Raw genomic sequence first — 18,655 nt, 5'->3', positions numbered from 1 at the left:
AAGCTTTTATCTACAGCATTCAGGAAAATCTTTTACTTCACACCCCAACCACAATGTTTTTTTGTTTTTTTATAGACTGAAAAGAATATATATATATATATATATATATATATATATATATATATATATATATATATATATATATATATATATATATATATATATATATATATAACAAATTTACATAAAAAGAACGAAGGAATGAGAGAAAACTCCCAATGCTATTTTGAAAAAATATATATGAACAACCAGGGAAGTTGTATACAACCCTGCATTGATTGTTTTGACAAAAAAAGTTATATATAATGATTAACATTTTTTTTTGCTCTATTTATTTCTTTTTGGTATATCATAAAAGCGAAAATAATGATTATATGTTGATTTAGCTTTAACATGCCTCTTATGTTAAGGTCCCTTATCAGCTTAAGCATGAATAATATGGACTAACTTATGTTATACAAAAGTTGAGTTTATAGTCGGAGGAATGTTTGTATCCGTTAGGACTGATAGTCAAGGAAGTTTTAGGATAGAAGGGCAAATAGTGTAAAATACAAACTAACTGAGAAACAAGTGTGATTCAAATTGAAATCTGAAAAGAACTATCAATTCATCTGCATATTTGCATTACTGTTACACTCCCTCATTCACGAAGAAAGTCAGTTAAACATGTCTTCATCACAATGAAGTCTGTCTTGAATTTGTTTTATCCTTCAACAAACTATTCTTTAGCATAAGTAAAACATCACCTGAATCTATCTCAATCCAATCTCAAAATTATAATCTCGATCTGAATTTCCATCATCTTTTTTTTTATCAAACGCTTCAAGGCTTTATGAAACCCATCAATTTCTTCATAGTAGACACAACTTAGTGTTGCTAGTCCACCGAAAAATGCCATCATTATAAGGATAAATGTAACTAAACTATAACTGTTCTTTGAAACATTCAAGTAGAACGAATGTACATTACTTGCATTTATCCTGATAACTAAGAAATCTATCATTGGACCCATCGAGTATGAAGTGCTAACTTACGTCTAAACTTTCTATTATTTCAAAGTGCATCTGCATACTTGGAGGCATATCAGCAAAATAATACCTTGAGAATACTTTTATTTTTCCCAAACTCTTAGGCACTTCAGATTCAAGAAGATGCAGCATTTTATCTTTTTCATTCCGTATCCAATCACGCTGCTTGTCACTCCATTGTCTCGGTGTTCCATGAAGGATAAAACGGAGTTGAGGAGCTCCTTGCATGAGCCTTTTGGAGATTCTCTCAAACACACCATGGTTAGTTAGGTATGCCCCAGCAGTGTTCAGACCAACATCAACATAATGAATATCGCTGATGCTGTTCAGTAAGTCTTCCTTTGTTTTGGGAACAACGTAAATATCCTCAGATCCCACATCGGGTGAATTCACGTTAGAACCAATGTCTGAGAATCCCATTTCAGTAATTATCTGGTTCAGCACAGTTCCACCTTTGCTAAATCCAAGGATGAATGTCTGGGGCTGAGAGAAAGAACAGGCAGAAGTGAAGCCAGACTTTGAATCTACTTGCGTTCCTAAGATGACTTTTTTTGCCTGCATTACAAGAAATTCAAAAAATTGAAAGAAAAACATTTGTAATAATAAGCTGCAGACATGAACGGGAACCCTTTTTTTTCAGTTTAACTATTACAATCACATATCTCCAGTCATGTAGCACATTGGTGTTATGCCTTTTATATAGGATCATTAACTTAGATAAGTTAAGGAGCAAGAACATGATTAGGATATGCAATAACCTTGCTAAAGATGTTTGTTTTGCCTCAAATGGTTAGTAAGGTTAGAAGATGAGTCTTAACTACAACAATCAATATGGAAATTTAAGTTGCCAATAAGTATGCCTTCCTGGCATTTAAGATGGAGATCATACTTCTTCCAGGCAATTAGATAAGAGTGACACAGTTGATGTAGATGCAGGGAAACCAATTGGATTATATGAACTTGGTTCTCCGTATTGATTCATGGACAGTATGAAGTCCTTGTAGACAGCAAAAGGTCCATTAAAAACAGAAGCCTCAATAACCCAAGCATTGATTGAAGAACCAAATTTGGTCACAACAATTTCGGATAGTTTTTGTAAATTTGATATCCTCTCAATCACTGGGTTACCTGACCCTTCAACCCGGTCACCACAAAAAAATATAGCATTGGCGATAGGTACCTGTAACAAATCAGAAAAACATTTGGTATGCAGAAGGAAAGGTGGTAAACAATACAAGTTCGAAAACATCATCTTTATCCAAGATAATGAAACAGGGAATTCTGAATTTTAAGGTTCAATCACATTGAAATTATCTATTTTACATTTTCCAAAGTTTTAACCTTTATGCAGGAATCCCTAACATCACATAATTCAACTACATTTCAGCTAATGACCATAAGATGCCAATCTGCCCAACAAAAAAGCTTACCATTGAGTACTTTCAACTAGTAGAATCAAATGATTAACTGAGTTCTACTAAGGCATGCATAAACAGCATTTAGTAAGTCCCATGACAAAAGAAACTCAAATAACTTGCATTCATTATATTGCATGATTTTCTACTTTGTTAAGAAACAATGCTAAGCTAAATTCCTAAGATACATATTTAAAAGACTGATATATAAGTAGGCAACTGACTCAGTTTTTGTTGATCTAAACTAAAAGTTAATTGTTATCTATAAACAATATGGTTCTAGTTCAATGAATTACTTACACAAAGTGTTTTGGTTTCCGGAGAAAGGCAGAGAGACACACCAACCCTATGGAATCTCCTGCTATTAGGATGCAGAGGGACTCTCAAAACTCCACTCCAACGTTCCATCTACAAATCTTCAGAATATTTGGGGGTGTCATGCACAGTGAATATTGGAAGTTGAGTGTATTGCATAAAGGGGCATCAAACTAACAAGTTCAGATATCCAATATGAAACTCAAGATAAGACTAGAAAAAGTGGCATATAAGATAGGAAAATAGTATTTTTACCAAAAAAATGTCTATAAATTTAAATGATAATTACCTACCTGGTTCAAAAAGAATAAAAACCTAACAGCAGCTATGAGTCTTAACAATGCAGTAGTGATGTACAAGAGAAAAATAGGTTATGCACTTGCAAAGCAGTTTTATACTTTTTATTCAATCAGAAACCTCCATGTATAGTAAGTTGTTGATTTTACCATAACTATCCTAAAAGGCATTTCGTAATTTCTAATTAAATAACAGTATCATGAATCGATCATATATTCGCAATGCATTAAACTCTTGTGGGTACAATGTCAACAGCCCTAAATTTCGTTTTTTAAACTAATTATTACAAAAATAAGCTTTTTGTGCATAAGAATTTATGATCAGATAAGGGTATAAAAAAAAATTATGATAACCTTAAAGTTGGTTCAGATTATTCATAAACTATTGATTGTCATGAAACTATGAAAACTTGTAGAGAATGAATTAATATTGCAAACAACAAAAAAAACACAGAAACAGAAGCACATCAAAATATAGACAGAGCGCCAAAAGACAAAACCGGAAAAATACTCTGAAATTTTAACAAAAACTTGAAGACAAAACAGTTTGAGGTAGTGAATATAAGATGTTCTTCTTCATTATCTGATTCTCATGGTGGCGTTTCTTCCTCTGCTCGGGATAGCGGGTTTCAGTCGCGGTGGATTTTGAAAATAAATGACGGGTGAAATGGGGAAATTTAGAGAATTTCTTGGTAAATAAATATAATTTTTTGTTTTACATAAAGATTTAAAATTTTAAATTGATAAAAGAAAAAAAGAAAAAGAAACACTACACATTTCTTGTACACACACGCATATCCAATGATAATATATTGTGTATATGGAATTGGTTGGTTTTTATAATAAATGTTTTAGAAACTATATTACATGTGATATGTGATTAAATGAAAATATAAAACTTAATAACTGCTAATAGACATTGAGAGTTTGAAATATGGTTATTATAAATTAAATAATGATAATAAAATAACTTTTTATTATGTGAAATGTTCTTGCTAAAAGCTAGTCTTAAATGATATAAAACTAAAAATTAATAAAAATGTAAATATAATTAATTTGAATGGTGGAAAACAAAAGTATTAAACATATGCTATTTAAGAGACTTTCTGGAACATACATATTACCAAATAATAAGGCTGGTTATTGGTTACAAATTACAAAAAGGCAGAATCTTCGAATAGAATGTAAGGCTTGTGAAATTTTGTGATTTTTAATAGATTACAAATAGTAAGAAGGGATTGGGAGACTTCAAAAGGGCTTATGGGATATATTCATAATATTTCTTGACAGAAAATATGACAAGGGATTTACGGTGTTGGTCCCTCTACTACCACATATGCTTTTTCTATTTTTCTAAATTCTTTTAATTCTAATTTTATCATTAAATTAAAACTTGTTTACTTTTATCTTTATCATTTAGATATTTTAATTTATTTGAAACCTTTTTTTCCTTATTTTCTCTTTACGGAAGTGCACCCCCATCTCACGAATCTCAATTTTCCATCTCCGTTTCACTTCCCCTCCATTCTTCCTTTTCTTTCTTTTCTCTTCATTTGTTTCTTTCCCACCGCACCACCACCATCACTTGACCTACACCATTATCATAGGTACACTCACCACAATTCCGGGATATCAAAGTTGCGTGCTTGGTGGTTGTGGCTATCCCACAGTGGTGTTGTCGAGGTCGTCAAGCTCATCCACCATGCGCTCCAATCGGTACTACAACACGTTCGCCATGTTGCTTAATTATGAACACCATCAAACAAAGTAGCAGCACAAAAGGAACGATGCAACTTTTAGTTTCGAACCTAAATGCTAGCGTGACTACGTCATTGAGCTGCACCTCCTCGATGTTGTTCTCTCCGGCCAAGATGAGTGCACCGGGAAACGGAGGTTCTTCTCTGCTGATAAACAAATTTTTAATCCCCAGCAACAACGCCAAAAACTTGTTAACACTCGGCAAGTGTACCGAATCGTATCAAGTAATAATAAAATGGTAAGAGCAAGTATCGTTTTCCAAAGGACTCATAGCCTAGACAGTTATGTGATTTGTTGATTAAATTAAACTTGTAAACGAAAATATTGTTGTTGAATTACGAAAAATAAACATGAATGCAAGGTTTTGATCAATGGAATTGAAAGATGCAAAAACGGTTGATGTCAATTATGAATGATTATGTTGTTGGGGTTTCCGACTCATCCTATCCACTCTCATGTATTCAAGAATTCATCTTTCTTCATTAATGTTAATGTCACTTTCTAATTTACCTTAAATCAGATGTCTCGGTGAAGAAAGCCTACTCCTAATCACTAGTTTACAATGTCTTGTCTCCCTAGCAATTATTCAGGCATTACATTCGCACAGAAGCTTAAAGGCAACCAATCCTCTTATCCCTATGTCTAAGTAATATTTCTCTTGGGAGAATTTTCTCAGTTCTAGATTTACTTATATGTGTCCATACAAATAACATCAATGATCTTGCAATTGAATGAGTTAAACAAAGCATACATAGAGTATAGAAGAAAAACCCTAACAATTAATGAAAGAAAGCATATAAATTAAAGAACCAATTCAATACATGAGAGTTTCAAAGGATTACATTGGTTCCCCAACAATAATGAAGGTTTAGTTCACCATAGACATGGTGAAACTAGATGAAAAACAATGAAAGAATGAAAGATAGAACCCTAGAAGTTGAAGAATAGAGCTTGAGCATCCAAAATTCTCCTCCAAGGGATGAAGAAAGTACGATTTCGCCTCTTTCTGTCCAAAGATATTAATCCTAATTCGGCTAAAACCTTATATAGTTTCCTAAAAATTACAGAAAAATAGGCCCAAGCCTAAATAAATGGCGCTCAGCGATACTTTTGTCGCTCAGCGGTAAGTGCGGGTCTTCAGAATTAACACTCAGGTGCAGTTTTGGCCCTCAGTAGTGACTGCAGGACTTCAAAACGCCGCTCAGCGATAAAAGTGGCGTTGAGCGGTGACTGCGGCTCTTCTTTTGTGCACTTTCACTTCATTTCCTGAGTACAACTGTAACACCCTAATATTTAAAGGGTATTACTGATAGTAGAGACTAAATTAATTTGATATCTTCTATAAACAATCAAACTTTATTTCAATTCTCCCAAAGTACAATACCAAACTTACAAACTTCAAACAATATAGTCTTCACCACTTAACATAAATTCGAAATTTCAACTTATAAGTTTTACACAACATAATTTTTCCAATACAAATCTATTCTTTTTACAAAATATCCCTGAAAGTTTTTCCCCGCATCTCCCTCATCTCTAAGCTTTTTCAACCGCATCTGCAACATTATCTATTCACATATAACATGAGTTATATGATCATAGCACAAACAAATAAGGGTAAGCCAACCATATCATATAAATCATTAAACTTGTAATAAAAATATTTCAATCATGTATTTCTGCAATTGATAAAATATCATTATCCCGATGTCATTAATTCATCATTATCAAAATCATCTTCCTCATTTTCATAAACTTTACAAGTGTACCATGCTTACTCACGAAGCCTTATGGTCAGACCGCTCTCTGCCTGCTTCCTTAAGCCTCACCTGTATATTATATCTTACTTTCTGAAGCCTTATGGTCAGACATCTCTCTGCCTGCTTCTATAAAACTTATGAACCATATATTTATGTCAAAGCCTTATGGTCAGACCACTTTCTGCCTGCTTTCATAAACCTCAGGTGTTACTTTGCTCATATCAAGCTCTCATGGTATAAACCGAACATACTACTCCCAGTAGTAAACATCATTTCATAAGCAATGATTTCTTATATCCACTCCAACATTTCATCAAATCAACATTTCATACGCTCTTATCCACTCCAACATTTTATCAAATCAACCATTCATAACCTCTTATCCACATAACTCAATCATGTTCATTCTCTAATCATAATTTGTCAATAACCTATTTTGGTGTCAATAAATTAAACATATTGCCAGATATCATACTTCATATTATAAACTCATTTTGACCATAACGAGTATAACTCAACATATTTTAAACAAAGATCTTAGATCAGCCAAAACACTTCAACATATCTTAGCAACTACATATTAAAGTTTGAGTTCAATGTAACGATAAATGAAATATATATGAAGTTTTACCATGATAATTTTATGCATCTACAATCAACTTATTTTATTTTATTTTCATCTTAGTAGAGATCTTTCTTTACCCCAATTGGTCACCGGAGAGGACCCAGATGTCTGAACGCATCAAACTCACCTTCGACGCCAGCACATATGACTAGTCACAACTGACTGGACCAGGCCAGGGCTGCTCTATGATCAGGGATGTGCCAACTCAGGTTTTTAAGGTTCCTCTATCCTACCAACAAAGGGAGGCCCTCAATAATTAACAATTTATTTATTTAAATTATCTACCTTGTTCTCTTATGCTCCAAATCTAAAATGCCTAATTTTAATATTTTTACTTCCTCTCACAACACCCTCAAACAGTATCTGTACATCTATTTAATACCCATATACAAGCTATTACAGAACCCTTACTCCAGACCTTCCAACAAGATCAATTTCAGTCAACAAACTCATTCAAAACAGATTAAATTCATCACAAAAATCATACAAGATAAATATATTACAAATAAAATAACAATAATAAAATATTACTATAAATGGTCATCGTAGAAGAATCAAGTGTTTGACAATCATTAAAATAATCTTAATACATAAAAATTCTTGGGGAAACAAGAAGTTGAATCTGGCAGAGCCGCTTAGACAACTTCTAATCCTTCCAAGAAGATGCAATAAAAATTAAATAGAACAATAAAAGTTCTGGGGAAACAAGAAGTTGAATCTGGCAGAGCCGGTTAGACAACTTCTCATCCTTCCAGGAATACAATGTAATTAAATAATAAGAATAATAACAGGTTTGGGGAAATAAGAAGTTGAATCTGGCAGAGCCAGTTAGACAACTTCTAATCCTTCCAAAAATAAAAACGAATGAGGAAAACAATATACAGTATGGGGAAACAAGAAGTTGAATCTGGCAGAGCCGGTTAGACAACTTCTAATCCATCCAAAAATAAAAACAAATAAGGAAAACAATATAAAGTATGGGGAAACAAGAAGTTGAATCTGGTAGAGCCGGTTAGACAACTTCTAATCCATCCAAAAATACAAAAATAAACAATTAATAGCATACATATGGCATAACATAATCAACATCACATTTAAAACTATCACACTTGGATCTAAACACAGACGCATTTCTCATCCAAAATTTAAAATTCATACAGAAACAAAATACTTCACAATCAAGATTTAAGATCAACCAAAAGCAACATATACAAGACTCAAAATAATACCAAACAAAAATGTAACTCCCTTTACCTCTATTACAGACTTAATCTCCTCGCTCTCTGAAAACTTCCAGAATATCCCCTTTGCAATTAGAAATTCTTCCAACTCTCTTCTTTCAAAAAATTTCTAAGTTCTTTGGTGTAAATTTTCAGCCTCCCCCCCTTGGCTATTTATAGCAAAAAAATTTACTATTCATTTTTTACTATTCATTTTAACTATTCATTTTTTTATTCATTTTACTATTACAAAAATAATTTTTTATTTGCAATTTGATGAATTCTGATCTCAAAGCTACGTGGAACACTTATCCTTTCCAAAAATATTTTTTTTTTTACTATTCACTTTTTACTATTCACAGTTTACTATTCACTTTTTTTTTTTAATCTAGTATCTAACTTACAAATATTTTCAAGGATCTTACAACAGCTCCTTACTACTTCAACTTCTTTCATATAATTCATCTTAATTCCTACAAAAACAAGGAAAACCAAGCATAAAACCCATCCAACTCTCTTATTTCCAAAACTTAAGCAAAAACATGATTTCAAGCTAATTTTTAAGTCATAAAGGTTGTCTTTAAGGTCAAAATTAAGTATAAGTTTTTCAACTGTTATCATCTGCCCTCAACACTTGCAGCGCCTCCATCACCGGGAAACGGAAGCTCCACCGCACCCGTCACCGCCACCGCAAAATCATCATCACCAGCGAACCCTATGTCGTCGTCTGCCTCATCGGCGTCACCGCCGCGCGCAACTGCGTGACCCCTTGCGACATCTTTTTGTAAATGTTGTTCATGCACTCTTAAATTAGGGACTCTACAGTGGATTCGTAATGGTGTAGGCTTCGTGAAAGAAACAAATGAAGAAAAAAGAAAGGAAAGGAAGAACAATTGAGGGAAACCATCATCATCAGCACCTAAAATGTGGCCATTGATCAGATAATGGGTGAAGTGGAAACAGAGAAAATGGGTTGGGAAGAAACGAAGAACAACGAACGAATAAAGGGCTATGGAGAAAATGTGTTGGGAAGAAACGGATCTAGAGAAGAAAAGGGATTGGAAAGAAACAGATCTGGAGGAGAAAAGTTTGAAAGTGAGAGTGGTGGGGGGAGGGGGAATTGCACGACTGTGAGTGAAAAATGAGGGATTCTGGGTTTTGATAAAAAAAGTAAAAAGAAAAATATTAAAGTAAAAAGGGTAGTTTTATAATTAAAAACATTATGGGGAGGTGTAGGAAAAGTTGGGGTGGTGGAGGGAGCAACTCTCAAGGATTTAAGAGTTGTTAACCCAGCTCGATCCGGTTCGGCCCACCATGGGTTAGTCACTTAGTGAACCAACCCAATTTAGCTCATTTATTAGCGAGTTGAAAAAATTTGATCCCGACCCGACCCACCACGGGTTAGTGGGTTAAACGGGTTGATTCACTTAATTATAAGTTTTTTAAAATAAAAAAATTATAAATTTTTGAATTCAAATCTAAATAAATTTCACTTTGTTAAAATTTAAAAACAATTCAAATATATATATATATATATATATCATACAATTCAAGCGTAATCCAAAAACAAGCACAAAATGTGAACAAATAAGTTTTTAATATTGATGATTTTTGTATCACTTATCCATCTATAATATTAAATAAAGTCTTGAATAGATAAATCTATAATATTTTTCTCTCTTGAAACATCTTGTTTTTATTCCATTTACAATATAATAAAAAAATATTAACTTATAATATTGAAATACAAAATAATAAATAATTAAATTAAATTAGGTGGGTTGGTGAGTCAACTCGCTCACCACGGGTGCAACTAGGTGAGTCGAATTTTAAGTGAATCGCGTTGAAAACTAATTCGTATAAAAAAATTACATTTTTTTCTAACCCAATCCAACTCAAATCCGTGGTAGAACGGATTGGCTCGTGGGTTACAATCCATTTTGACAACACTAAAGTGTAATATTTGAAAATGTAAACAATTGAATTTTCCCACAAAAAATAAGAGAATAAAATAAAATAATATTTTGTAATAAGTTTAAACAAAATGAGTGTGAAGAAAATATAAATATGAAAATTGAAGTTCGCCCAAATAAGCAAAGTATTATTTCACTGAAACAACTAGCCCAAACACTCCTTTTTATTTACATATCGCATACTTTGTTATAATTGGTAATAAAGTACTTCTAGAATACAATAATATTTTATAAAACATACATTCCAATATTTTTCTGATTATACTTTTATATAAAGCTGTCAAAACGGATAATCCGACTCAACTCACCACAGGTTGGTGGTCACTTACTGAACCAATCTAACCCGGCTCACTTATTAATAAGCTGAAAAATTGAGATGAGAAGGAAATGAATAAAATAAAATAAAAATCTTCTATGTTCATCCTCTTCTCTACAAAAAAAGAAAAAAAAAGTGATTTGAATAAAAAAAACAATTTAATCATTTTATACATAAAAAGGTGAAAATTTTGACCTCGCAAAAACAGGATCTGATTTAATTAATAATATATAAATAATATAGATTTATTCCTGAATTTTACCTTTTATGACAAATTATACAAAATATAATTTCATCCTCTCCTCTCCCTTGAATTTCTTAACCAAAAAAATCATAAGCACCAGCAGTAGATTCATACGATGGAGGCCAACCACCCAAAAAAATAAAAGTATAGCAATGCAATTGAAGCAGCATATATGAAGCATAATACAAAAGAAAAGAGTAGTGCATAAATTCAGCAACCCAAAATAAATAGCCGCACCACCATCTCAGCTTGTTCTTGCCAACTCAGTATTAGATTAAAATGGTTCGAGAAACACCATCAATTTCCTAAGTGCAACCTCGAAGAAATTAACAGGTTTCCCCCTTTTTTCTCCTTGTTCATATCTCGCTTTGTGGTGTGACAGACGAGTAATATCGATGAGATATACTTGTCTGCAAAAGCTGATTCCCCTCTGTGGACGCATGCCATGAATAAAAGTCAGGCAAGCAACTAAAGAACTCATCCAATGAGCTCCCTTTATCTACTACAATCTTCAAGATATTGGATGCCGCCTCCTGCAAATTTTTCAACCTATAATAAGTCTTATGATAGAATATATGGAAATCATAATAAACTAAATACACATGTTTGTAGAGTTTTGCATATCTGATATTAATATGTGGTGAGTCTGTTATTTATATTGCTCTGGTTTGCTCAAATGGATAAATCTTGTGCTCTAAACTTGGAATTTAGTTTAATAATATTCTTTTTAAATTTTTCAAAAAGCAAAAATGACAACTCAATCGTATTCTAGATTAAACTAGACGCCTACAGAACACAATACATTTACAATGCCATATCTAATCTATATTCCTATTGCTAATATGAATACACTTCAATACATACTATGCGGACACATTTAAGGTATAGACAGATAAACAAAAGTGCCAGCCATATCCATGTCAAACTTGTAGTTCAAGAACAATGATGGTCAACTTAGAAAATCAATTTTTGATTAGGGCATCTGATCAAATACTTGGTTGTAACACGGTTTTTTCAAATTACCTCTTTGGTCGGCTTCGATCTTCTTCATAATCCATCACTCCACCAGATTCAGAGCAGATCTCCTCATGGCCTCTGAAGTCGATGTCGGCCTGCTTACAGTGTGTAACTTCTGCCACGAAGTAAGTAAGACACGTCGACCAATATATTCCAACCATAAAGAACAGCAGGCAATTATGTATATAATTAAGGCAGATACTTCTACACTATCTAATACAACTCCAAAACCAAACATAAGATCAATGCAGCACACAGCAGCACCTATATACATGGCCAAACACATAAAATGTTGTTTTTGATGAAAAGAATAATGGATAAGCAGTTATGGAAGCGTTGATAGGATTAATGACAAAAAAGGTCACAGAAGTTGGTACCACTCTCCTAGCCTTCTAGAAAGTGGATTTTAATCAAAGTTAACCCCACAAATTTAGCATGTAAAGTGAAGTTTACAGTCACTTATTCCTATATACTTTAATCATATCTCCAGTGAATGAGAGGTGTTCAATAGGAATATTAGAAATACAATTATTAGATACAAGATAAAATAGTAAGGTCTCATCATAAGTAATTTAAGCATGTATGAAGAAAGCCCGTAGAAGCATAAAATAAAGAGTGTAACGACGATGAGATGAAGGATGGTAAAAAAAATAGAGATAAAGGATACAAGGAAAAGTTATCAGCCAAACCTCAGAGATTTAGAGGTAAAAGGCCTATATTAGAATTTAATACAAGACAGGAAGCCATGGTTGTGTGTGATCCATAAGCTAACCCCAAAACGTTGTAGCTTGATTATTAAAGAATAATGAATTCTGCTTGTGCAACACAATGGCCACTCAAAGTTTTAGTCATGAATACATATAAATGGGAATTACTTTAATGACAAAAAAAATTGTTTCCCTCTGTCATAATAACCTCGGGTAGAGCAGTGATGGCAATTTAGAAAATAGCGTAGGGAATGGAGTTCCAGCTTGCATTATATATCAGTGAATAATCAAACACCAATTCATAAAAACACAGATACACTATTACAATTATACAAATAAGGAACTGATTCTATATAATCAAGAATATCTATATGTGTATTATTAGAAACATTTCTATTTTTCATTCCAATGTCATAGCTTAGTTACTAGAAGGTATTACATCTCTATTTATTGTATTAATTACTTTTTTCTCAATATAAATAAAACATCCCTACTATCTTAAAAACACACAGTTTCAGTTCAATGTTTGCTCTCCTTCCAAGAGTTTAATGTACATAAGGATAAACGAACTTTTCAACACATTCGGTACAAGAATGAAATTATATGCAAACAATTTTCTCTCAGAAATTTTCTCATCTGTAAAAATGTTAAAAGGCATAATAATAAATCCAACCCACCTTGAAAATAGACTTCTTTACGTCTTCCACCTTCTCTTCCACATCCTTCCTGTGCTTCTTGTCAATTTCACTCATAGCATCTGCCCATTTGATCTTCTCTTGGATTGAAACAAGCAGACTTTCTGAGGTAGACAACCTATGTTTCCCATTCATATTTAATTTTAGTATTTCAAAGATAAATATTAAACATTACATCCCAAAAACTAGTATTGTGTATAAAATACCAAATTGAGATATTCTGAACGAAAGAAACAAGAAATAGAATATTCAAACACAAATTTCAGTATCAAAAAATGTATATAAAATACAAAATTTAATTTGTGACAAGTAGACAATAGGAACTTTCAACTAAAGATTGGATGCTAAACAGACTTGGATATTTTTATACAGTGATCACAGTCCAAATATTCAAAGCTTTAAGTGTTGAATCAAGTTCTATTGATATTCAAGTCATCCAGCATCACAAACAAGCTTAATATCAAACAGAAATTTAAAATTTCACATGATTTTTCCAAGAATTGGTAATTGACTAATAAATAACATCCACATGATTACAAATTACTCAGGCCCCCACTTGAAAAAGAGAGATTACCAGTTAGAGAGAGTCTGGATCATATTCCCAAGTTGATCAGGCCTCAAGTCCCTCCCTGCTGCAAATTGGACCTGAAATCACACTTAAATCAGGTAAACTTCTAATACGCATTAAATGGAAAAAATAGAAATGGATCAAAATACAGTTAAATACAATAACAGATGATGAAGATGAGCAAGGACCTCAAAGCACCGACGCAATTGATCCAACTTTCCTCGGACTATTCCCTGATGAGAGCAACAAAATTAGAAATCTTGTCTGTCATTCATCAAATATCGTTTCAAGCAACCAATTTATTAACAATTATATCAAACATTGTAGAAAAATACTCTCTGGTAGGGAATGATGCCTACCGCATACATGCATTCATTAATTAGAAAATCTTCAAGTTCACGAACATTTGTTACATCTAACTCCTGCATCAATTGGTCATAGGGTAATACCTGAAAAACAATTAATTTTGTAAGAGCTGATTCGAAGACAAGGACACTAGAAACAGAAAAAATGGAGAAAGAAACTTTTGGGTGTTAATCAAGCACTTAGTTCTATGAAAGTATAATCTATATTTAAATTGATAAATTAGATGAAACTATCCTCTACATAAAACTCAAGAAGGAGTTAAACCTTTAAACAACAGTGGGCAAAACTCCACATAGAGACCACAAACAACATAATCTCGCAATACATCTAGGGGCAAAGTGGGCACCATAAAGGTGCAAGAGTTGCAAACTGTATCAAAGTTGATGCACAATGCTAACACAACTGACTAAGAAAGGGTTGCCTAGTAGTGAAACAAATAAAATATATGAATTCGAGTATGATGGATTCCAAAGCAAATTTACCACTGAGTAAAAAACACAGGATGCTGGTAAATAACATATACAATACATAAAAATCAGATGGTACCACAAGCAAATCTATGAAAAATTCAGGACACCTTAAACTGATGTTCAACTCTCATGAAAATATTTCCCTTTTTCTAAAGCAAAAAAAAAATCATCAAACAGAAAAGAACGAAGGAACATATAGGGTGTGAGCAAAGCAAGCCCAAAAACACAAAGGAGAATAAAGAATCCTACAGGTTTGGCCAATGTCTCCACATATTAAAGATTTCGTGAAACAACCATGGGATCCCAAACCAACATGGGTACCTCCTCTTTCTAAATAAAACTATAAATATTTAACAATGAGAAAGCATAATCTAAACAGTTAAGACTAGCAGCAGAATATAGCCATCTCAATTTAGGTCTTTGAACCACTCTATTAGCCAAGAGAATTCATCTTTCAACAGAAGTCCCAAGCTAAAACAAGTAATTGAGACAAACCTATGAAATAGAAATCAACTTCCACTTATAAAAAAACTAGTTCGAAAAATAAATAAATATGCAAGTTATCTAAACTGGCATAGGCCAGTTGCTAGTGACTATGGGATTCAAATGGATCAGTTAACAACCCTCGGTAAACAAGTCAAGCAAAAACTGCAAAACAAGATAACCAATAACTTTGTGTTATCGATAGGCACCTTGTGTGTTTCAGCAAGCGTAAGAACGGTAAGTTGCTTAAGCTTGAGAATCTGATCAGGTATCAATTGTGGTAAACGGTCAGCATTACCTGCAAGTCATGTAAACCTTTCAATACACATTTTATTTCAATTTACATACACAGACTGGCAACGCAAAGATAAGGATATATTTACAAACTTCCCAAATGATATTATTTAAATTGGCAACCAACGTGAAAAGCTTATATATCACAATTAGTGGAGTTCAAAATTAGCATGATCTAACTGTTATAAATCATAAATTGCAAAATATACCACTAACCAGGCTTCCATACCTTTTATAAGACTTAAGAATGAACATATGAGAAAAAGAGCTTAAGAGATTTATTATCTCTCAGCTGATTTTTGTTATTTACAGACGAAAATTACATTAGAGTATCTAGACAATTAATGCTAATAAGTAAACAGCTAATAGGTACAGCATATAGCAATCTTCTAATGCAATTGCTAACTGCCTATATTTAATACCTATTTTAACAATAGTCCACATGTACGTAAGTTCCTTTACAATGAAAATAGCATGAGATGCTTTAAGGATGTCAAGGTTCAAAAAAGAACAGTAAGCGGTCATGATTTCAGAAACCACAACATCAAGAATCACAATGAAAGAACAACCACAACCAAAGGCATCAAATTTAGCTTCTGTAAAGTGAAAGGGGCATGGCATAAAAAGAAATTACGAATGACAAGAATTGATTGGGAAATCAAGGGAGCAAGCTTAATTATTACTTAATTAAATCGTTATGTAAGTACATCCTCTTCAATTGTCACATTCTAACAGATTACAACTTTTATTTCTTGACAATAATCGAGGAAAATACCCATCAAAAAAGAGTGAAGTGAGGAAACCTAAAAAATAACAGAAAGACGAATTCATAGGCTTACTCTTGTAATCACTCCACGTTCCGTGTGCAAATAACCGAAGCATATCAAGGAAAGCAGAATTCTCGGTTGCTTCAAGCTGCAACAAATCACAAGTAAAAAAATTGAGCAGACATATTGGAACTAGTTCAGAAAAACAAAACAGAAAAAGCATAGTATATTAGTATCCATGTTACTCAAAACAACCTTTCATATTCCCCCAATTTCATTTCACAGTCGAATGCGCCTTAACAAAATGAAACATTTACAATATATAATCAAAAAAATTAAAACGGCATCCACAAACATTAACATTAATACAGTACCCAAAAACTATAATAGATTCATTTCGCAGCCAAAACCGTTTTAACAAATAAGACATTGACAATATATAATTAAAACAAAAAAATCTACCACGAACATGAAAATTTCACAGCACCAAAAAATAATCACAGGGAAGGAAAATGGCAACAAATATTTTTAAAAAAAAAAAGATAATTATGAAGAAATCAATACTTTTTCATTTCCCTGCACAATAAACAGTCGCCTTGGATAGTAAACGATACAATTCGTGAATAAAATACAAAATAAAACCAACAACAAAAGTGTGGAAAACGAGAAGAAAAGCCGAGAGAGTGAGACAGGAGGAACCTGAAGAACATTGGGAAGAGCGAGAATCTCGGAGAAAGCGAATAGCGAAGGGTGAGAAGTGGCTTCGACGAGGACGGAGGCGAGTGCAGCGGCGTCGGAGACCGCCGACGCACGCTTGACGAAGTGCTCGATGAGCTCCGATTGCCTCTGCTCGATGTCCATCTCTAAGAGCAAGGAACAAACTAGGGTTTTTTCGAGAGGGCAAAAAAGATGGAATTGAGGGAAAAATCGAAGGTAAAAGGATTAGGGTTTCGACTGAGGATTCGAGGATTAGAAGATTTTTGCAAATTAGAGAGTTTTTCGGAAAGTGAGAGACCTTAGTTCCCAACCGGTGATGAGTAATGCGTCTCCGAAGAGAAAATACTATGTTTCTGTGACAGGGCAGGCTCTTATATAACAGGTAAATTTAAATTAATATTATTAACTTCGATTAAACAGACTTATTTTTTAGTTATAAAGTTAAATAAATAAATAGTTGGGAAATAATTAAATTAATAAAGTTATTTTGGACGATATTGAATTATTTTTAATTAATTAAGTTAAATAATAACTAAATGAAAATATAAGGAGAAATGTGATCAAAGTTTCACTTGAATTTTATAAAGGGTACCTTTTGTTTAGTTTAAATTAAATTTGAAGATAATATATAATATTGTTTTATAATAGTAATAATAAATATTTTCTTTTCCATTTGTACATAAATAAAATTTAATTAATAATTTATGTGTGTATTAAATGGGTTTAGTAGTTTTTTTATCCTAACTTTTGTTAACATTATTTAATATCTCTCAATGTGTTATGTTTGTATGTAGTTTTTATTTTTATTATAAAATTTAATATGGTGTTTTACGTGTAAAAGGTCACAACAAGATAATGAAAATGACAAATCATGAAATAATATAATGACATGTATCACTTGTATTATCATGTTCACTCTTTAAACAACGTTAATAATAATTTAAGAAAGTTAATAATATTGACTCTTATTAATAAAAATGAAAACTACGTTAAAATAAAATAAAATTGAGAACGATATTGAATAATTTGATAAAATTATATAAAAAAATATATTGAACCTAATAAATTATCTTAAAGATAAAATAATAATTAAATCTACGTAAACATGATGTAATCTAATATTACATTTTTGTTTTACTTGAAAGTCTTATTAAAGTCAATTTAAAGTATATAAATAGGTGTAATTTTTATTTTACAAACCGGTTTTGTAGAATTGAGTTAGATTTAAATTCACTTCTTAGCATGGTATGAGAGTCTTCCATCGGATTACCTCTCTAATTTGTATATACCTTAAGTTAAGATTGAAAAGAGAGATTTTATGTGATGATGCATTAAAAGTAATTTAGTTTTTTACTTAAGAATTAAATGGTATTTTGGTTTTTTTTTTCTTTTTTTATTATTTGCTGTTGTCATTTTTTTTGTCTTTGGTTTCTTTTTCTTTCAATTCTTCTTCCTTCTTACTCCCTTCTTATTTTCAATTTTTCATTCACAAGCTAACTTAGAAAAATATACAATATTAATTTTAAAGATTATCTCATATAATAAGACGAGTCTAATATTTTTTTGACACACATGGTCTAGATATCCTATGTATGATATCACAATATTGAATAGGATATTG

General features: G+C 32.2%; 2 protein-coding genes across 4 annotated transcripts; both read right to left on the bottom strand.

Annotated features, from left to right (window-relative positions):
* Window positions 1-544: 544 nt before the first annotated feature.
* Window positions 545-3,757, bottom strand: LOC108339630 (uncharacterized). Its single transcript, XM_017576801.2, has 4 exons — window positions 3,566-3,757; window positions 2,744-2,859; window positions 1,918-2,208; window positions 545-1,583 (listed from the first exon to the last, which is right to left on the bottom strand). Exons 2-4 carry the CDS (start codon window positions 2,849-2,851, stop codon window positions 1,026-1,028), a joined length of 957 nt encoding a protein of 318 aa, XP_017432290.1. The 5' UTR covers window positions 2,852-2,859; window positions 3,566-3,757; the 3' UTR covers window positions 545-1,025.
* A 7,244-nt stretch (window positions 3,758-11,001) lies between these two features.
* Window positions 11,002-17,387, bottom strand: LOC108340826 (COP9 signalosome complex subunit 7). Of its 3 annotated transcripts, none has more exons than XM_017578417.2 (9): window positions 17,017-17,386; window positions 16,390-16,465; window positions 15,466-15,554; window positions 14,297-14,386; window positions 14,126-14,170; window positions 13,944-14,014; window positions 13,352-13,487; window positions 11,974-12,062; window positions 11,002-11,483 (listed from the first exon to the last, which is right to left on the bottom strand). In XM_017578417.2, exons 1-9 carry the CDS (start codon window positions 17,176-17,178, stop codon window positions 11,462-11,464), a joined length of 780 nt encoding a protein of 259 aa, XP_017433906.1. In that variant the 5' UTR covers window positions 17,179-17,386; the 3' UTR covers window positions 11,002-11,461. The 3 variants fall into 3 exon arrangements, with proteins under 3 accessions (XP_017433906.1, XP_017433908.1, XP_017433907.1); XM_017578419.2 differs by having other exon boundaries at window positions 11,344-11,483; window positions 11,974-12,079; window positions 17,017-17,387; XM_017578418.2 differs by having other exon boundaries at window positions 11,344-11,483; window positions 11,974-12,082.
* Window positions 17,388-18,655: the final 1,268 nt, after the last annotated feature.

The sequence above is a fragment of the Vigna angularis genome, chromosome 5, assembly GCF_016808095.1.
Source record: "Vigna angularis cultivar LongXiaoDou No.4 chromosome 5, ASM1680809v1, whole genome shotgun sequence".
Taxonomy (NCBI): domain Eukaryota; kingdom Viridiplantae; phylum Streptophyta; class Magnoliopsida; order Fabales; family Fabaceae; genus Vigna; species Vigna angularis.
Note: the sequence above shows the minus strand (reverse complement) of the source record. Positions and strands in the feature narration are given on the sequence as shown.

Bases quoted from the DNA above. Each gene is read 5' to 3' on its own strand.
- LOC108339630 (XM_017576801.2), bottom strand. From the start codon at position 2,851: ATGGAACGTTGGAGTGGAGTTTTGAGAGTCCCTCTGCATCCTAATAGC. The intron at 2,209-2,743 runs GTAAGTAATTCA...GATTTGTTACAG, and splicing joins CGGAAACCAAAACACTTTGT to GTACCTATCGCCAATGCTAT. The intron at 1,584-1,917 runs GTATGATCTCCA...CTTGTAATGCAG, and splicing joins TATCTAATTGCCTGGAAGAA to GCAAAAAAAGTCATCTTAGG.
- LOC108340826 (XM_017578417.2), bottom strand. From the start codon at position 17,178: ATGGACATCGAGCAGAGGCAATCGGAGCTCATCGAGCACTTCGTCAAG. The intron at 12,063-13,351 runs GTGGGTTGGATT...CACTGTAAGCAG, and splicing joins TAAAGAAGTCTATTTTCAAG to GCCGACATCGACTTCAGAGG. The intron at 11,484-11,973 runs GTAATTTGAAAA...AAAAATTTGCAG, and splicing joins GATCGAAGCCGACCAAAGAG to GAGGCGGCATCCAATATCTT.